Source organism: Eublepharis macularius, chromosome 1 (genome assembly GCF_028583425.1).
Source record: "Eublepharis macularius isolate TG4126 chromosome 1, MPM_Emac_v1.0, whole genome shotgun sequence".
In the NCBI taxonomy this organism is placed as follows: domain Eukaryota; kingdom Metazoa; phylum Chordata; class Lepidosauria; order Squamata; family Eublepharidae; genus Eublepharis; species Eublepharis macularius.
In genome coordinates this window covers 111,467,826-111,487,991 of record NC_072790.1, presented here as the reverse complement: position 1 = coordinate 111,487,991, position 20,166 = coordinate 111,467,826, and the positions used below count along the sequence as shown (strand labels likewise).

General features: G+C 42.2%; 1 protein-coding gene across 1 annotated transcript in view; it reads left to right on the top strand.

Annotated features, from left to right (window-relative positions):
- The window catches only part of KIAA0408 (KIAA0408 ortholog), a 32,018-nt gene extending 14,183 nt beyond the window's left edge, over positions 1-17,835 (top strand). Inside the window, exons 3-7 of the mRNA XM_055001969.1 lie at positions 579-824; positions 3,019-3,330; positions 4,769-4,848; positions 6,188-7,529; positions 15,483-17,835. Of these exons, the coding sequence (XP_054857944.1) occupies positions 687-824; positions 3,019-3,330; positions 4,769-4,848; positions 6,188-7,529; positions 15,483-15,620 (2,010 nt within the window). The 5' untranslated portion in view covers positions 579-686 and the 3' untranslated portion in view covers positions 15,621-17,835. The remainder of the gene's footprint in view (positions 1-578; positions 825-3,018; positions 3,331-4,768; positions 4,849-6,187; positions 7,530-15,482) is intronic.
- The last annotated feature ends 2,331 nt before the right edge of the window (positions 17,836-20,166 follow it).

The window sequence follows — 20,166 nt, the reverse complement described above, 5'->3', positions numbered from 1 at the left end:
AACAGAAGCAAACTGATCTCCATATCAGAAGCTACTGTTTGCATCTACTCCTCCCTCCCCTCTCCTCCTCTATATCTGACCAGTTTCTTCTTGCCCTCCATGCTTCTGATGAAGAGAACTGTGATTCTCGAAAGCTTATGCTACAATAAAGTTGGTTAGTCTTAAAGGTGCTACTGGACTCTTTTTGTTTTTGTATTCCAATGTAATACATATTTTTCCAATTGTTTACAAAAATTCATCACAGCTGTCATTACCAAACTGTATCACGAAGTAGTTAAGATATTATCTTCACTTTTCATGTCTTTCTCCACCAATCATCTATAAAGAGTTATCATCCCAGTTTCATATTTGGGCCATATTGCAACAAATTTCAAGTTTCCTTAATTGCCATGTTTGTTAAGATTGCAGGGCCTAATATACAAATCTATTTTTCCATAGATTTTGAATTCCTTCTATTTTTATGTTGTCATTTTCTCCTACAGATTTATTTCCTTGGTGATTTAAAAAAAATACTGGAATATAGCTGGACGTGTTTATTTGTTTCTTATTTTTTGTTTTCTTCCTTGCTGTTTCTATAGCTGGAACCCAAGACAACTAGTAAGACTTGTTCTGACTTAATAACACCCACATTCCAGTTAGAGAGTAAAAGAGGAGTGAAGACATTTCTTAATTGGACCACTATAGCTATGGACCTACAGGCCCAACTGGAGTCCAGAACTGAGAGGAACTGGAATAAAGAGAAAATGGAACTGCTGGAGCGTTTTGACAATGAAAGGAAGGAGTGGGAATGTCAATGGAAAGTCATGCAGAAGAAAATAGAAGAGGTATTCTGACTTATTTTGGATGTCAACAGTTCTATGCAATCTTGCTGAACAACATTAAGCAAAAGCCAAGTGCTGCAAAAAAAAAAAACCCTCATAGTGTGGGCAGATATCAGCCATCATGACCGACCCTTGCCAAGTTGCAGAATGAATGTATGAAGCTGCCATATTGAGTCATACTATTGGTTCATCCAGCCTAGCAGAGTGTCTGGCAACAATTCTGTTAGGTCTTGAGCAGAAGTCTTCCTAAGCACTAGAATCTGAAATACTATAGGAGATCTCAGGGGCTGTACTGGGTATATTCTGTGGGGAAAATATGTACTGTGCTCATGGGTGGTCTTAGTGATTTCAGGGGCCTAGGAAGAACTAGTGGATGGGGCCCAAGAGTCACTGTGGAGTGGCCCATCCATTGCCTTCTGCCAAAGGAGCAAGAGAATGAGAAAGAGCTGGCCTGGCTAGGTGCCTCTTCCCCTCCCATGTGGGTGGCTTCAGGGCTTGGCTGGCTGCCAAGTGCCTCTGTACTGTGTGGGTGGCTTCAGAGTTTGGATGGATGGCCACTGCATCCTTGCTGGGGTAGCTGGCTGCAGAGGCAATTCCTCCAGGTGAGGGGCCCAGAGTAGCTACCTCAGATGCCCTGTGGCTCTCTATAGCTTCATGCCCTCCTTTTGTTTTATTCTTAGAGTATTCCTCATGAATGCTCTTCAATATTCTGTTGGAGCCTCCAAGGAAACAACATACTCAGCCTTCCTAGGTGGCTTGTTCCATTTCTAAAGTGCTGTTACCATATTTGTTAGTATGTACAGTTATGTACGTGTTTCTAGACATGTAAATCCATTGCTTGTTGCCCTGTTCTTGGTACATCTGGTAACAAGTTACCTCTCCTTTCTTCTTCTTTCTGATATAATGTAAACTGTTTGAACACAGCTCTTTCCCTTTTCCCCATCCACTTAGTGTCCTTTCCACCTCTCAATATTCACTAAATCTTTACTAAACACGCAATATGGATAGATAAGGACAGTGACAGGACACTTTATTGCACAACACTGGATAGGAAAACAGGAACTCTTGAAAAGTTGTTTGTGAAAGATGGTGTTATGGTCAATACTAATGTGATACTTACATCAACAAAAATTTGCCCTTGGACTGTTGATTAAATTCTCGATGTGGTTTGTTTATATAAAGTGTCTTAAAACTAAAGGTTTCTTGAGCACATAGTGTAGATGGACCTCTCTAGACATCAGGTTCCCACATTAGCCCTGAGATAAATGACAGCTATTTTGTTTGTTAACATTAAAAAGAATGCCCATGGCCCAAGGACTGGTTTGGCCCTGCTATTTTGACATTCCTGCTATTTTGATGACAGTCAGTAGAAAACAACATGCCAGAGCTTAGGCACAAATTGTGTTAATGCTGCTCGGTCTCTGCAAGTCTTTGTGCTATTCCTGTCAGGGGCAGGTTTAGCATCATTATTTATGGTGCTCTCATTGTAATTCAGCATATGATGTACAGAGTTTAATTTTAGTTGCAATATTGTGTGCTTAGTTCTATTTATTTATACATTTATTTAGTGATTTTTTTATTCTGCTTTTTTGTCTACAAAGCATAAAATATAAATAAAAAGTAAAACCAATAAAGTCAGAGTCAATCCACTCAGTAGATCAGAAAAGCAGCCAGAGAATTCAGTCTCAGGTAATAAGGCTTCTCATTTTCCAAGAGCTGATGACAGAACAAAAATACTGACCATGACAGATTAGTATTCTGGCTCAGTTTAAGACAGCTTCATGTGTGGCAGTTTTACATACTGATCCAAAGCATTTTCCCTGATGATTTGCAGGTATAACAGAGCTGACCAACCAGGCATACTTCATTTGAGAACCAGTATGATCCAGCGTTAGGACTTCTGTGGAATTGTTCTCTGGCCTGGTCCCAAAACACTGAGCTACACATTCAAAACACAGTCAGCATTTCTGGAACTGCAGTACTTCTTTTATATTCTGTGAAAAGAATGACCCCATAGCCATTATAATGTGTGACTTGACATCTCTTTCTAAAAATAAGTTTCAGAGCTATCAATCCAAAAGTGATTCCAAACTTAGAAGCCTGACACAAGCTCAAAGAGAGCATAAATGCAATCCTTTGTTCATCAGCCATGTAAGATCACTGTAGTCTAATACAGGGCTTTTTGTTTCCTTTCCAGCTTTACCAGGAGGTAAAATTAAGGCGTGAGAGCAACATGAACGCCTTTGATAATAAGGCCATTCATAGCAAGACACGGCAGCAGTTTGTACATTCCCCCACTTCAGAATGGAGTGACACGCCAGGACTGAACTGTTGTTCACAAGACAAAGAAAGTTTGCTCACCAAGGCAGAAAATGAAAGCAAGGACACAAAAAACAAGAGGAAAAACCGTGTTTTTGTGAAGGATAATCTGGTCTTTGAGAATTACAAGGAAGCTGAAGATTGCCCAGACTTGAAAACAACCAAGAATTACACTCAGGATCTCAGTATTGTGAGTAAATGGGAAAGGGGTGTTTCACTAAGAACAAATGTATCCTCAGCTGCAACCTGTAACACCTCAGTCATATGTTCTTATAAATTGCTGTTCAGTGGTTGGTCTTCATGTGGGAATGTTGTGAGTCAGCTGGATGGTAACAAGATCAAGACAGCTTGACCTGAGCTGAAGCTGCTAAGTGTGAAAACACAGTAAATACAGATATATGGGAAAGATCATCCTGATTTGATTTACCTCCCCCGACCCAAGCCTAAAATATCCACCTCATAGCACCAAGGATATAGTAACTTGTCATCCAAAAGATTCTCCTCTTCCTCCTTCATCTTATATTTTATTTCATTTTTTAAAATGACACAACATTTTTATCAGCCACCATTGTGAATATAATCTTGGCTCCCTACAAATGATGTTCTGATGGGTAGACTGGTGGACAGTGTACTGGACTCTAGGATGGTTAGATGGATAGGGAACTGGCTGCAGAACTGCACCCAAAGAGTAATTGTCAGTGGCATCACGTCTGATCGAAGGAGGTGTGCAGTGGAGTGCCACAGGGCTCTGTCCTGGGCCCAGTACTTTTCAGTATTTTTATAAATTATCTGTACAAGGGTGTGAAGGGATTACTAATTAAATCTGCAGATGACACCAAACTGGGAGGAGTAGCAAACATCCTTAAAGATGGGGATAGAATTCAGTGAGATCTGAACACAATGGAAAGTGGGCAGATTTGAATAAGATGCGATTGAACTTGGATAAGTGCCGGATTCTCCACCTGAGTAACAAAAATGCAAAGCATGCTTACTGGATGAGGGATATACTTCTGGCTAGCAGTGTATGTGAACAAGGTCTTGGGATACAGGGGGATAGGAAGCTAAATATGAGCAGTTAATGTGATGCAGCAACAAAAAAGGCAAACACAGTCTTGGGATATATTAATAAAGGCATAACATCCAAATCACAGAATGTCATTGTCCCACTATATACCGCATTGTTCAGGCCCCTCCTGAAGTATTGTGTGCAGTTCTGGAGGCCTCACTTCAAAAAGGATGAGGACAAATTGCAATGGATGCAGAGGAGAGCAACCAGGATGATCAGGGGCCTGGAGACCAAGCCCTGCAAGGAAAGACTGAGGGACCTGGGAATGTTGAGTTTAGAGAAGAGGAGGCTGAGGGGAGACGTGACTGCTCTCTTTAAGTATTTAAAAGGCTGTCACTTAGGGGAGGGGAGGGAGCTGTTTCTGTTGGCAACAGAGGATAGGACTTGAAACAATGAGTTTAAACTACAGGAGGGAAGGTACCGGCTGGACATTAGGAAAAACTTCATCTTAAGAGTAATTCAGCAGTGGAATTGGCTGCCTAGGGATGTGGTTATTTAGAGTTATTTTGGAAATGTTACAAAACCCTATCACATTAAACCAATGCAATTTGCATTTGTAAAGGCTCTTAAAGAACTTGCCAAAGTAAGTGAAGACTTGTGCAGCTACCAAGAGGAAATCCGCAAGAAGTCCAACCACAGAAGGTAAAATTGTCATTTTTTTTTGTTTACATATGCAAAGGACAAGTAAAAGAAACACTGGATGGGGGTTAGAGAAATTAGCAATATTCATTAATCTTTAGGTGTTTTTAACATGTTACAGCTTAGAACCATAAATGTGCTTAAGTGAAATTTATAGGGCTAAAAAATTAAAAGTTCAGCAGACAACTACATATGAATAGGAATTGCATCGTAATAGATTTACCCAGGTGGCACATTAGCTCTGGCAAGTGAAACACCAGCCGAAGCTCCTGTTCAAGCTTGTCTTCACTTAAGACAGCTGAGAATTCTCACATTTTATAAGTAGCAGTGAAACCACTCCATCATCCTTTCAAGGGAACCTCTGTCACTGTAAAAGCATTATTAAAAGTGTGACATACTTTTCTGAACAGACATTTGGCTTAAGGGCAGCCAGAGCAGGAAGAAGCGCTGGTTTCACCTTTTTGCCACCCATTCAGGGAAAGTTACCCTCACCTCAAGACTATAGAAATTAAAAGTCAAGATTACTGTAGCTCACCAGTCCTATGTGCTTTCACTGGAGCTTCAGCCTCATTGATTGGGGCTCAGGTTTTGGCTCTCATGAAAGTGATTTGTTCTTCATTAGTCCAACAAATATTGTAGCTGTTTAACTAAAATTCCTTCCCTGTAGGGATATTTTATGAGAAATGTAATCATCACACATTATAGAACAGGGGTCTCCAGCAGATAGGCACTCACTGACTGTTTAACACTATCCCCTAGAAGACCCAGGAAAAGACTGCAAAAAAGATCTGCTCTAGGATTTTAAAAAACCAAACACATTGAACAAGGTTTTCCCTGTACTACTTTTTGGTGCTTTTCCTAGTCCATGTTCTGTTTCTGCAGAGGACAGAACAAAACTTGGCAACATGCCCTGGGTTGGGGAGTAGCTCAGGATACTTTGCATAGTTCTGAAAGTAGCTCTCATTAAAGAAAAGGTTGGCAGCCCCTGTTGTACAGGCTAGCTAGCTGTCCTGGGAGATGCAGGTGAATCCCTACCATAATCAGAATTAGGCTTACAAGATTTGAGGAGCAACGTTATGTATAATTATGTCATGATATTGCTCAAGCGCTCATGATACATCTTGATACCTTTCTTGAAAGAGGGGGTTTAAGGACAATTGTCTTCAATCATGTTACACCTCTTGTGGACTCCTATGATGTCAAAGGGCTTTAGAGAAGTTTGGGATTACACTTAAAAAGAATGAGCCTCAATTTCACATTTTACTTTGAGCTGAACTGGTTTTGACACCCTTGCAGGCCTGATTCCTACTTACCAATCAGAATTGTTTTCTTGTGTGTGCAGAAAAAAGTTTCTTCCTTCCACGGAGGAATCTGCAGAAGATAAAACCACACTGATTATGCTGGAGATGAACCATATGTGCAACAGTGACCCACAAACTGCTTTAATTGCATTCGAAACAGAAAAACAAAATAACAGGAAGAACTTGATGGGCATCAACAGGTGTTTGAAGGAGAGTGCTTGTGGTGTTGAGCAAACAGACGTTTTGCCCTGGCAAAGGAATGAAGCTCCTCCTGTGCCTCCAAGAAGCACTTCTCGGCATCTGACAAGCTCTCTTTCTGCAGCTGTCCACGTTTCTGAGGTATTAGCAAAAGATTCAGGACATAGAAACCATTGTAAAACCAAGGAGTGTCAAAATAGCAATACATCTATTAATCCATCTGTTTCAAAACTATGTGATGCTCCAGGGCCACCAGCAAGTGAATGGAAATCTGTTAGTGGTCCCGCAGTGGCTACGACAGTGCCCACAGAAAAAAAGGATCTGTCCACTGAATGCAAACTATCAGTGGGATTTTGTCATAACACATGGACCTGCAAAGCAAGCAAAATTGGGAATTTCGCTAAGAATGACTCTGTCAAACACTCTGTCCAAAAGAGTAGTTCTGATGGAAATATGATGTCTCAGAAAGAACATCCTGAATCACAAAGCATTGTGTGTTACACCAGTGACTTTTATACACCTGTATGTGGCACACTGGGTGATTCTGGATATGGAACTGGAAAGACTCAACGGAATGAAACATTGGAAGCAAAGATTGATGAATTTAACAGAACTGTATTTCATACAGATAAAGGCCAAAAGTGTCCACCAAACAACCAAATGCTACCAAGACAATCTGGAGATTCTAACTCCACTAGCATACTGCAGGAACGTATGAAAAACAGAACTGAAAAAAATGCAGATCTTACAGATGTTTTGAATCCCAAACTCTCTTTGAGAAAGGAAGAGAAACCCAGTAATCCCAGCAAAAACATCAAAGTGATAGGACAGCAAAAGCAAGTAAATGGGCTTTTAAGTAGCTACCAACATATGCTTCATGAGCATGATTGGAGGCCAAGTAATTTGTCTGGTCGCCCACGGTCAGCTGATTCAAGGTCAAACTATGGTGTTGTTGAAAAGCTTTTGAAGAACTATGAAAAATCAGCTTCTTTGTGTAATTCAAAGTTTCATAAAGAGAAGTGGGCACAATCAAATTCTGCATTTGCTGGTGGCAACTGTGAGGCTGTGGGTCATTATTTTGAAATGCTCCAGGCAGACCTAGGAAAGCAGGAGCTGCAAAAGAATTCGGCCAGGCATGTTGGACTTTATACCAAGCAAGGAAGAGAGAAGCAGAAATTTCCTGAGGTAAGATTTTAAAATTAAAGGGGTTGCAACTTGACAGCACACAATTACTATTTTAACAAGTTTATTATTTTTTAAAAATAAGATGAGAATCAGTGTGATTTAGTACTTTTACTTGTTGGACTAGGGTCTGGGAGACCCAGGTTTGAATTCCCCACTCTGCCATGGAAGCCCACTGAGTGACCTTTGACCAGTCATACACACTTAGCTTGACTTAATCTCACAGTGTTGTTATGAGGATAAAATGGAGAAAGGGAGAATGTTGTAAGCCACTTTGGGTCCCCAGAGAAATGAGGGGTATAAATGAAGAAACTGATTATGGGTATATATGAGGCAGTGGTTTTCAAAGTATGGGTCAGGGCCTAAAAGTTGGTTGTGACTTTTCACAATTTGGTTGTAAAGCCAAGAGAGAGGAAGTAGGAGAGCTGAGAGAGGACTCAGTAAAAATATATACATATTCAGTGGTAACTGATGTGAGATTCCTGTTATTTTACATTGTGGAAGAAGAGAGTTGTGTGGAGTTACTTTGCAAGAGGGTCCCAAAAATTACTGCAGTTGTAGAAGTGGCTCCCAAACAAGTACAGTAAGTTTAGAAGTGGGTCTCACATCAAAGTTTGAGAACTACTGGATAAGTTATTAATGTCCCACCTTGATTATACATATTTTGGAAATTGTAGAAATTTAGGATACCCTTTGCATTCTCCAGCTTCAGTTTTAAGGTTTCGATGTGAAAACTGCCAGAAAGTACTTACCCATCATGGCACCTCATGTGGCGGGTGTAATGGTTAAAAGCATCTTACTCTAGTCATCAACAAAACTCATGCAGAGTTTCTATAACCTGCGATCTCCTGCCAGCATTGTATCAATGCATGAGGTAAAAGACTTTGAATGCTATGGCTGCCCTGCTGAGTATTCCCTTAGGAAAGTGCCATTTTGCTTGTCTTCATGTTGAGCTGTAGCATTTAAATTATCCCTCAGTTATAGATGTTTAGAGGTGGGCGGGCATTATTTCTCTCCTTCACTCTGGCAGTGTGATGTTTAGAATAGAAATAACAAGTAGGTAGACATTATTTCCCCGTACGCTCTCTCCTTCACTCTGGCAGCACCAGCAGCCTTTCTTCTCTGTCACCCAACCCCTTTTTCTTTCCAGCTTTCAGTCTTCAGCTTACCCTTCCCCCCTCTTTTTTTTGCATCTCCTTGCTTCATCTTTACCTTCACTCCTTCCTATCTTTTACCCACTTAAGATCTGTTTCTCCCCACACCAATGAGATTAACTGAGGCTTGGAAACCTCCGTAACATTGTTGGGGAAGATTTTCTAGTAACTCCCAAAATGGCTCCTGAGATCTCAAACATAGTCTCATGAGGTGTCAGTGACATCATTTATTATTATTTTTTTTAAAAAAGCAGACATTGCTTCTACGATATTGGGTTTTTAACATTTATATTTGCCTGTAAATATGGATTTTTAATATCTGCCTTCAGGGTCCATGTTCAGAATATATATATATTTGGGAGGGGCAGGGTGGTGGTGGTCTAAAGTTGTATCAGTCATCTTAGCCCAGGCAGTAAAGTCTGGAAAGTCCAGTTCTATGCATGTAGATTCTGAAGTGAGGCCTGTTGATTTCAGTGTGACTTCTAACTTGCATTGCATTGCAATCCTAAGAAGAGTTATACCCTTCATCAGCTGTTCTTGGAGACAAGACATACAACTTGTGTGACAAGTAGATTGGTGGTGTAGGATAGAAGGCACCAGCTGCTCTGCTTTCTTCAATAGGTAGACTTAACGCATCACCCATCAGTAGATGGGTTGCCTAGAAGTTTGACTCTTGAGCTTATGGGCCTTCTGCAAGTAAATCCATCTGGTACTTTTTTCATGCTCATTTTACGCTACATTTGCTTTCTTTTAGAAATGAAGCTGTGTGGGAGAAAAAAAAGGGGGGGTTAAATTTTTTCTCCCCTGCTGCTTTCCTCCTCAAAGTTGTTTTCATCTATGTTGGTACCCATTTGTTTTTCTCAGAGAGAATAGAAACAGCTTCACACGGTGGCTTTTTTAGTAAGAAAAGGAAAGGAAAGGTTTCAAGGTCCCCTCTCCTCATGCCACCCTTGAAAAAGCAAGTTCAGCAGCTACCTTTGTTACTGGAACTGCTCTGTTAATAGGATGGGGAGTTAGCTTAGCAGTCCAGAACTAAAACAGCGCGGATCTAGCCAATGTCTACCAAGGTCCTGCCCTCCAGAAATCTCTGTGACAAAGAGGCAGACTACAATTATTCAATCAATAATGTGTATTTTCTAATAGTGTGGCATATGCCTGAACTTACACACACATACAAGATTGCATACAAGAGCTAAGAAATACAGAGTAGGACAATTAGAGACTTATGCATGAGCCAGATATCACGATGAATTGGGACATGCTCACCTTCCTGGAGTGGAATAGAGATCTCTGCAGCGAAGAGGGGGTCCAGTGCCTGCACCAAGACCTCGGGTAGAGGGGTAACACGGAAGTTAGGATAAGAATGACGGGCGCCCCCTCGGATTCGAGGGGCTAGCTTATATACCTTCAAAGCACCCAGGGTTGGCGCCCCTGTCAGTGGTTCTCACGACTTAAATCAAAAGGATTTGGGGCCATCGGAACAGCCTTGTTTGGACAATGTTTGAAATCTGATTGATCTGTAATGACACCCTTTTGGGAGAGGGGATGGGGAGGAGGAAGGGGAACTGGGCCGTTTGCTCGTTCCCAGGGTCATCCTGGTGTCTTCAAGTCTGGAGTGCGAAGGTTGCTTTGATGTGCGCTTGTTGATTGCCCTGGCTGACTGATGATCAATCTCCATTCTGGATAGGTGTTAAGAAATGCAGAGGAGAGCGGGATTCTCTCGCTGCGTACGTGGTCCGCTCGCTTCTTCGAAATGGCTTCCCAAAGCAGGCTGTTCCCCTCGGCTTCTTGGCTGTTCTGAGAACATGGCTGTCATCTGGGCACGGCTAGGGCTTACCAGCAGACTGTCTGGCAGTGAGGGCAACCAGCCCACGGGAGGCTCCCGGCAGGAGCATTCTCGCGGAAGGTTTCCCCTGGCTGGCATCTGGCTGCTGGCAGCGTGGCTGGAGCCCAGGGTAAGGCAAGCTCTCATGGCAGGCAAGGGAGCAACGTTTAAGACACAGTCCGTGGTTGGCAACAGGGCAGCATCACACAGGAGAGTCCAGATATAAGCTTGAGCAGGGCAGTGCCACGTAAGGGTTCTGAGAGCAATTGTCCGGGAACTGTCAGTCTGTTGCAGCATCAGATATGAAACTGACACGTGTATTAGAGGCACACATGCACGGCAATCTTTTAGTATAGAACTCAGACCCCAGTTTGTGGCTGGCCTCTGGCGGGAGGGGGGGCTGCTCAGTAACACCTTTGTAGAGGAAAACAAACTTCAATTAACACCTGAAAAATATGTACTGTGTAGTTTGACCCTCTGTGTATTCTAAAAAGATAGCACAAAAATGCATGCAAAAGCTCTGTTTCTCTCCAGCATAAGCTTCCCACCTACCACCTCTAAGTTGCACCAACATTACTCTACAGTAAAATGCTACGACAATGAATGTTTGCTATTGTGAAGCACACTCTTGCCCATTAAATCCACAGGCCACAAGTGAAGAAGAGAAGTGAACAGCAAATTGCACATGGTGTGCAAAGGTATGCAGTGGTAGCTTGAGAGCCCAAAGAACCTTCCTTAAGTGCCTACTCAAATAAACAGTGGAAGGTGGGTCTTCCATCCTGTGCATTAGTGTAACATGCAATTGGGCAAGGCCTAGGTATATTTAACTGAATCTTTATTAATATTGGCAGTCCATTTTTATAAGTAAAGCTATTTATGCAAGTGGTGTTAAATTTAGCAAATAGCAGGTCCACATATCAATTAGAGCACTGCAACAGGATCACTCAAATGAATCTCAAGTGAATGGTAAAGGAAATAGTACACATAATTTTGGTTATGCACTTCACATGTTCAGCTTTGTGGGCTTATTGACACTATGAATAGGGATGAAGACGACCAAAAAGAGAAGGTTCAAAACACTGGATTTTTGTAGTCTTCATTCTTGGATCTATTTCAAATTAGACTCAGACTTCTCCAAAATGGATACATTTCAGTTCATGGAGTGTGCTGCTGATGGTGTTTTTTAAAGATTACTTAGATGCTACAGGCTAGATGATTGTTACAAAATACGGCAAAATCAAAGAAAGGCGTTACAGCATCCATTCAGCTCTCCAGAGACTCCTAACAGAGGCAAATGTGCTCTGGGTAAGGTTGCCAGGTCTCCTGGCAACTGGCAGGGTTGGTTCATTGGTTATTGGTTCAGGGGGGTACTTGCTGGCTGACATCATTCTATGGTTTAACTATTGAGTTTGCCCAAATACCTGAGCATCCCCTGGTGACACATTGATGTCACTTCTGGGGGCATGGGAAGTGATGTCAGCACATTGGGATACTGCTGACACCCCCCCCCCATTTCCTATTATTTTCTCCCCTCCTAGCCAGCTGAGCAGTGGTGGGAAACACTTGCTGGCAACAGGGGATCCACACTGTCAGTGAGTGGATGGTAAGCCTAGCTCCAGATATGTGTGCTGAGACGTCTCTCCACACATCCAGATCCATCAGCAGAGTCTGATGGGCTAAGCGGGCAGAGGTTCAAGGATTCTATACAGGCTAATACCTATGAAACAGGGAGTCAGGCCCCTGTCTGGAGGAGCTGTCTTGCCCAGGCAGTCTGCCTGCCTATGCCACTCCTTATCTGAGCTCAGCAATGCATCACAATACTAGGCATAGCTAACTGGGAATTGGCCTTGGCCTGCTGCAGCCTGTCACAGAGTAAAAAAAAAAAGATAAATAAAGGGCAAACATGGCATTGGTGAAGATTCACTATTGCCTCTTTGCCATACAATGGTCTTCCATGTGTACATTCAATACACAGATGTTCTTAGGATCCTCCCTGCTCTGGTGGGAGGAGCTCCTGAGAAATGCTATGGTATAATGACCTCAGACTTCAAGTCCTGAATTCTGCAGCAAGGTTGTGATTAGGAGCTCTGGGAAATGTAGTTTGAAGTGTTCTTAGCCATGATCACAGCAGCTTCCAAGATTACAGTTGCCAAATCTGACATGGCAAATTCCTGGAAGTTTGGAGAAGTGTAGGGCTATCAGTCATAGATGGCAGGCAAGCAAGAGCATGGGGGAAGGAGATTGTTTCTTTGGTGTCACACTGGTGCTTAACATCACTTTTGGTGCAAAATTGGATGTGATGTGATTGTGTTGGGGTGACACTAAGATTTGCAGAACCATATAGTTACATCATAAAAGTTTTAGATGAATCCTGTAGTGATGGGCTGAAGCAATGATGTCACTTCCAGATTCTCTAGAAGTGATGTGACATTGAGAAGCCCACTTCATTTCCTGCTGGTATGTGAAGCAGCAACAAGGAAAGGGGGGGGGCTGCCCTTCCTCAAGCAGTGTCTGGAGAAAGCAGAATTTGAGGAGGGAGGGAAGCTTAGTGGATGTGTAATGCCACAGAAGTTAACAACAACAACAATAACCATTCAATTTATACACTGCCCTTCAGAAGAACTTAAGGTTCACTCAGAGCAGTTTTCAAAGTGTGTCATTATCCTCATGACAATCACCCTGTGAGGTGGGTGGGGCTGAAAGAGCTCTGGAAGAGCTGTGACTGACCCAAGGTCACCCAGCTGGCTTCAAATGGAGGAGTGGGGAATCAAACCCAGTTCTCCAGATTAGAGTCCTGACATTCTTAACCACCACACCAAACTGGCTCTTCCAAAGTTGCTGATTCCTCCAGGGAAACTGGGTATTTTCAACATGCTGACTTTACAACATTTCAGAATCTATTCTGCTTCCCATGTTCTCCCAAGTTCTGCATCTGCAAGGGAGTCATGGGAAGCAGAAATGATGTTTGTCCATCTTTTCCCCATTTTTTCCCCTGCGCACATTCCACGATTTTAAGCTGCTTCCCAGTCACTGCTGGCATGCATTCTGTCCATGAAGAATCAAAAACTCCCGTTCTGGTTCTCTCCCCCCACCCTCCTTTCACCGGGAGCTGATTGGTCTGTCTGCCGGTAACCATGCCCACCCTTCTCTGAACTCCTTTCCCACCATTTTTATCAGTAAAGCGAGATAAGGTTGTTTCTCCATTCACTTCCTTCCTCCCAGGTATGCACACACTTTTTTTTTCTTTCAAAGCTAGGAATTATTCCTAACGTTGCTGCTTATTCCTTGCTGGCTTTAAAAGCCAGAAAAGGGGCTGCTGTTCCCTTCCTCAGGGGTATGCATACATTCTCATTTTTTCCCAAAGACAGGAATGAGTTGTAAGTTGCAAAGCAAAGCTGTGAAGCAGCAGCATTTTAACGGTTTCCTGGCTTGGCTTTAAAAAAAAAAAAAGTAGAATGGCACAAGCATGAAAAGGATGCTTTCCCCCAGAACTCCACCACCAATTGCCTCATCAGTGGGACAGCCCATTCAGCAGATATGGGGGGGATGGGTCCCAACATTGCAATGTTACCACGCATGTGAAAAAATAATTTAAAAAATGATGTCAGCTCCAGCTCCCACAATATGTGGCTCCAGTGTGGCTCCCACAATATGTGGCTCCAAACAGACGTATCTTAACTCATCAGCAGACACCAAATCACCTCGAGGTTGTGCAGTGCAGAATGATGGACCCCAAGATCAGTTTGGTGTAGTGGTTAAGAGTGCGGGACTGTAATCTGGAGAACTGGGTTTGATTCCCCGCTCCTCCACTTCATGCCAGCTGGGTCACCTTGGGCCAGTCACAGCTTCTAGGAGCTCTCTCAGCCCCACCCACCTCACAGGGTGTTTTGTTGTGGGGATAATAATAGCATACTTTGTAAACCACTCTGAGTGGGCATTAAGTCATCCTGAAGGGCAGTATATAAAATGAATGTTATTATTATTATAAGATCAGCTCAGCATAGCTGGCTTGAAGTGTGCAATGTGGAATGGGTCCTGATCTCTGTAGACTGGATATCAAGGAATTGTCCAGCTGTTGATCATTGTGTAATCCACCTTGAGTCTTAGTGAGAAAGGCAGACTAAATAACATAAATTTTAAAATAAAAATAATCAAATCATAATTTGGGGGTAACCCTGTCACAGTTTTGAATACTGAAACATTACTTTAGTGGTTTCTCAGAGCAGGTAACACTGTCCCCCACCATGATATGTTAAGAAACAGGAGTGGATAAACAGGGCTTTAAGTAGTCACAGGTTGCAGGGAGTTCTCTATGCCCAGTCATGTTCTTGATGTTATTAGGAATATGATGGGACCTAAATGCCTCACAGTTCTAAAGGGATGAGACCTACTGAACATATGAAAATTAATTTCATATGTTCAGGAGATCTCATTCAAATTAGGTTTAAGCAGATCTGAAACTGAAATTGAAGGCCTTTCACCTATCTTTAACAGTGTGGGCTAAATCTGCTGTTATTTACTGGCCATACATCACCATTTGATCAGTTTGTCACTCAGTTTGCAATTAACACACAGTGGAGTCTGTTTAAAGTGTTTCATATCTGACTTCATACTGACAAGTGACTTGAATGAGTAATGGAGCCATCAAAAAACCCACATGCTGTAGCCTGTTCATAAGTATTGATTTAGTCCACCTTTGGCTGTATGCCAGTGGTCATGTGACTCAACTCTCAAGTATTTTGTGCCTTTCTTGTACTCTACATATTTCTTGAACACATGCAAGAGTTCCTCTGCTATTACATCTTTACATTACTATGTAAATGGTAAATACTTCATTCTCTGTGCCTTTTAATAAACTGAGGCCACCTGTTGTAAGATTGTCCAATGTACATCATAGCATTCTCTTAGCATTTCAGGGCTGACTCCTCCCTCCCTCCTCCCTGTTCTGACTTCTTAATAGTCTTGTTTGTATTGTAGGTATCTGTGCCAGTTAAACAGTCCACTGGGAAAGGCTTCTCTCGGCCAGCACGACCAGCAAACAGGCGCTTACCTTCCAGGTGGGCCTCCAGGTCACCGTCAGCACCACCTGCCGTGAGGGGGACAGCTCTGAATTAATGCTCTTGACCTTTGTCAAATGGTCTTAAGTGGTGTAAGCTCAAGAATGGATTTGTTGCTGTTGTGAAAGCTCCATGCCCTTTTGGACTCTGTTTTCCATGTTCCTGACCGCAACCAGTTCTGTACAGTCATCCGTTGGTCAATAGTTACCCATCTCTTGACTTGCTGGAGAAGTGGTTTTGATTCTTAGATCATCCTTACAGTCTTCAGTGTTTTTATTGATTAGATAACAATGTCCATCTTGTATGCATATATATTTTTATAGCTCATAGTAACTTTTCCTTTGAATGATATCCACTGATATTCATCTATCCTATGACTTTTTTTAAATTTAAATAATGTAAAGTTCTGTATATTCTGACTTTCCCCACAAACAGCAGGAAAAATGCTGTATGCATGATCATGTGTTTGTAGGTGCATGTGTTGGATTAGGAAGTATACTGGTCTGTATTTAGAAGAGACAAACTCAATACCAGTACTGACAGTGTAATTACAAAGTACATGCCTATACACACACATACACACTTATTTTAAAATATATAGTCTCTTTTGTATATCCTTACAGGTTTCACAGGTCTGGTATTTGATATACAAAAACTAACAGACACATTTTTTGTAACTATGATAGCAGCAAAAAGGCAATTGTACAACGTGTACCTGATACAGATTAGCTCAATGAATTGATCCCTCAGCCATGCTGGATGCTACTCTTTTCCTTCTTTACTTGTCTAACCTTTACAATGCAAGGTCACCATGGACATTTTTTTCTGAATTAAAGTGCTCTACTATTTATAACTGTATTAGCCTTTTTCAGCACACAGACATTCCTAAAAATGGTCGTCTGTCTTAAAATGCTAGGGCCTGCTATTCACTGTAACATAGCTCAGAGACTGAATTCTACATGCTTTATTTAACCAGAAATACGAATTGTACAGAGAGAAAAAAGCAAAGCCACATAACGCCCTAGGGTAGAATTAACGATTAAAAGAAGAACAGAACTTCTAGCACTATGTACCTTGTGTCCTGACATCATTACGATAATGGATTCTCATGTCATTGTGAGTGGCAGCTGACAAATGAAGTGGGATGGGGGAATGTACAGCATCAGGATTTCAGGACATGAGGGAAGATGAACCTCATGGCTCTGAGGGGATGGGACAACATGACCATTTTGGCTCCATATTTCTTCTAATGTCACTTCTACCCTTAAGCATTTTTTCTCTAAAAATACTGTATTCCAGCGGTATAGCTAAATCATACAGAGTTAATGTTAGGACTTGCCAGGTGTCAGAACTTGACCTAAACTGTTTGGGTTTGGTCCAGTTTTATACCTGTGAAAAACCATAAACCAAAGATAAGGGTTGGGATCTGGCAAGTTTCTTTTCCATGAAAGCAGAAATAAGCAACCATTAAAATATAGGAGTCTGCAGCTAATCTGTACTTCTTTAACCCATGACTAGATTTTAGATGGCCAAGGCATGCATTCTGCTCCCATAAATGATTCAAGTACCTCTCAGTTATGAGGTTTGCTTGCATTCTGGCACAAGCTTGACATACAGTACATAAATATTGCATCAAGATAGGATTGCAGTGGTGCCAGAAATCCTAGACTGATGGCATTAGAAATATGTATGTGCCATCGTCTGTCTCTGTGTTGTCGGCTGTTAGTATGCTATGTGTGTTGCCAGGTTTATTTCCCTTTTCCAACAGTCCGAATGAAATGTAGCTCCTGCCAAGGATTCTCTTTCAAGTGTCTTGAAGAATGTCACCTTCCTCTTTCTGAATTTTCATCCCTTTTCACACTGTGCTGGGAAACTAGTGAACCACCTGGCTCTCAAGGAACAAAGAGGCAATTGTGTTCCTACTTTTCTCTGCCTACTGCATTTTAGGACAGGTGACATGTTTGCAAGCATTATAAGCCAGCTTCCAATATATTCTTTAACATACTTGTCTAATGCACATTTCATAAAATTGCAAAATGAGAGTTAGCCTTTTGTCGTCTTGTAAGGTGATTGTAACACTCTTGGGAAAATGGTTGAGTTGATTTAGGTAGTAATTATATTACCCCTGTCTTGTCATGAAAGGAGCCAGGGAATAGGTCTGTGTATATACTGTGCTAATATATACATATATAAAAATTCTGTGCCACAGTAACCCACATCTGTGCCAATGAAAGCTGAATTCTGCAATATGTATAAAATGTGAATTAAGTTAATTTGCATATTGTAGTCTGCTTCTATTCGTCATGGGAAGGAACAAAGAGTTGCTTTGCCCATGTATCCTTCCCTAAGCTCCTACTTCAATATTTTATCCAGCACTGCCTTTTTGCTACTGTTGCAGTTTAAGAGCCAGAAACCTAAAAGGTCCCCCTTCCATGACAGCTAAGATTCGTAGGATGTTGATCTTGCAATCATTCTGCAGTCACATGGTGCAGTTGCAGAATACTCACAGCTCTGGGCAGAAAATTCTATTCCATTATACTTTACTCTCAAATTTTGTTTGATTACAGCTTACTGTAGCAATGTAACAAAAATAGCTGTAGGCATTCATTTGATCAGAAAGAGTAGAGAGTAGAACCAGTGTTATCCATCTGGTTATCTCTGGCTTCCTGGTTGTATCCTCTATATGTCAAACTCCACACTCAGCAATCTTTTACTGGTACAGGAACACGTCTAGAAGATCAGGAAGAATACTAAAATAATATTTAAACAATTTGTAGATGTAATTCAGCCCTCTGTAGTCCCACGCTGCATAGTGATAGAAGTACCAAAGATTATTACCCAAATACATGTTTTGTATGCAGAAGGGTCCCAGGTTCAGTTGCTGGATCAAGATGAAATAAGGCTTTTGTCTGAGGCTCTGGAGTGTCACTGTCAGACATAGTAGCTGCCATACTGGAATGGATGGATCAATAATTGGTTTCTGTGTAAAACACTTCCATAAGTCCAGTTATTTGGTTAGTAGTTATTAATGAAAATGTGTTTACAGATAGAATACCTGACAGTAGGATGTATTGTTGCTTGTGTGATAGATGCTAAACCTTATTTGGAAAACTATACCTGTGACTGACCCAAGGTCACCCAGCTGGCTTCAAGTGGAGGATTGGGGAATCAAACTCAGTTCTCCAGATTAGAGTCCCGCTGCTCTTAACCAGTATATCAAACTGGTTAAGCACATGCTCAAATCAGTAAATGTACAAACGCCCAGGACCTATTTTCACAGGCTTTGAGAGCCACTTCTGGGGCATGACACACAGGATGGGAAACACTGTGTGAAATGATAGCTTGTGATACAGGCCATAAAGGTGTATTCCAGAGGAGTAGTCATGTTAGTCCACAGCAGCCAAAATAACAAAGAGATATCAAGGCATCTTAAATTCTTAATTTTATTACAGCATAAGATTTCATGTTAGCTGATGAAGTGAGCCAGAAGATGCTTTGATATCCTAGTTCAGGGTTTTCTCTCCTCTTGAAAATCTAGCAAAACAGTTAATTTAAGCTTCCTGTCAGTCCCTGGCAGTTAGATCCCCAAGTTCTCCACAGTTAACACACAGGTGTTCCAGTTGAAGTAACTTTATTAGAGATCCATTCAGTACAAGGTGCTCAGACAGTGGAATTGGCAGAAGTGACGTATGTGGGGCTAGCAATGTTAGTTATAGGGAATATTCCCGCCTTTGGGAAAGAGGACCATTAAGGGGGTTGGGTGAGACATTGTTTTAGAGTAGACAGTGAGAAAGATGAACTTACCTTTGGTTCTCAAGAAGGATACATTTTGAGCCAGTTTCAGCTGGCAGTCAAGGACACTGGCTCAGCGAAGCGAGAACGAGAAAGTAAACATTTGTGAGATAACGTGCTGGACATACAGCAATAAAGAACTTCCCATACTCTCAGAGACCAGAGGCAGAGCCAATATGCATTCATGACAGATATGCAGGAGGCATATATGACACTTGCAGTGCTATAAACAGGGCTTTTTTTCAGCGGCATTTCCCCGGATCTGAGATCTGGCACCTCTAAAAAAGATCACATGACTGATGGCCCCGCCCCCAGCGCCCAAAGACCTGTGGGCTGTCCCCTGGTGGAGTTTCTCTCAGGCCACCTGCTTCCCCGGCCTCTTCCCTGGCATTTCCCTCCCTCCCTTTCCTTTTGTCCTTGCTTCCTTCTTTCTTTCCTTCCCTCCCTTTCTCTTTCAATATCTTTTCTCCTTCCCTTTCTTTACCTTCCTTCCTGAGGCGCTGCCACCACGTGGTTGGGTGAGAGGCAGGCTGGGAGGGAAAAGAAAGGAAGAGAAAGCCGCTCTCCTGTTACTCTTCCCGCTGCTGCTGCCGCACCAAGCAAGGGGCAAGAGAAGGAAGGAGGTGTGTGGCTGGCTGGAGGTGGCAGCAAAGGAGCATCTTGGTGGGGCGCTTCCCCCTCAGACGCCTCACAGGGAAAGGGCCCCTGTCCTGCCTACCAACTTCATGGTGGTGCTGGTGGAGGCGTCCACTGAGGGAGAGAAGGAGAAGCACCCAGAGAAGGACAACTGCCACTGCTACCCCCGGCGGAGC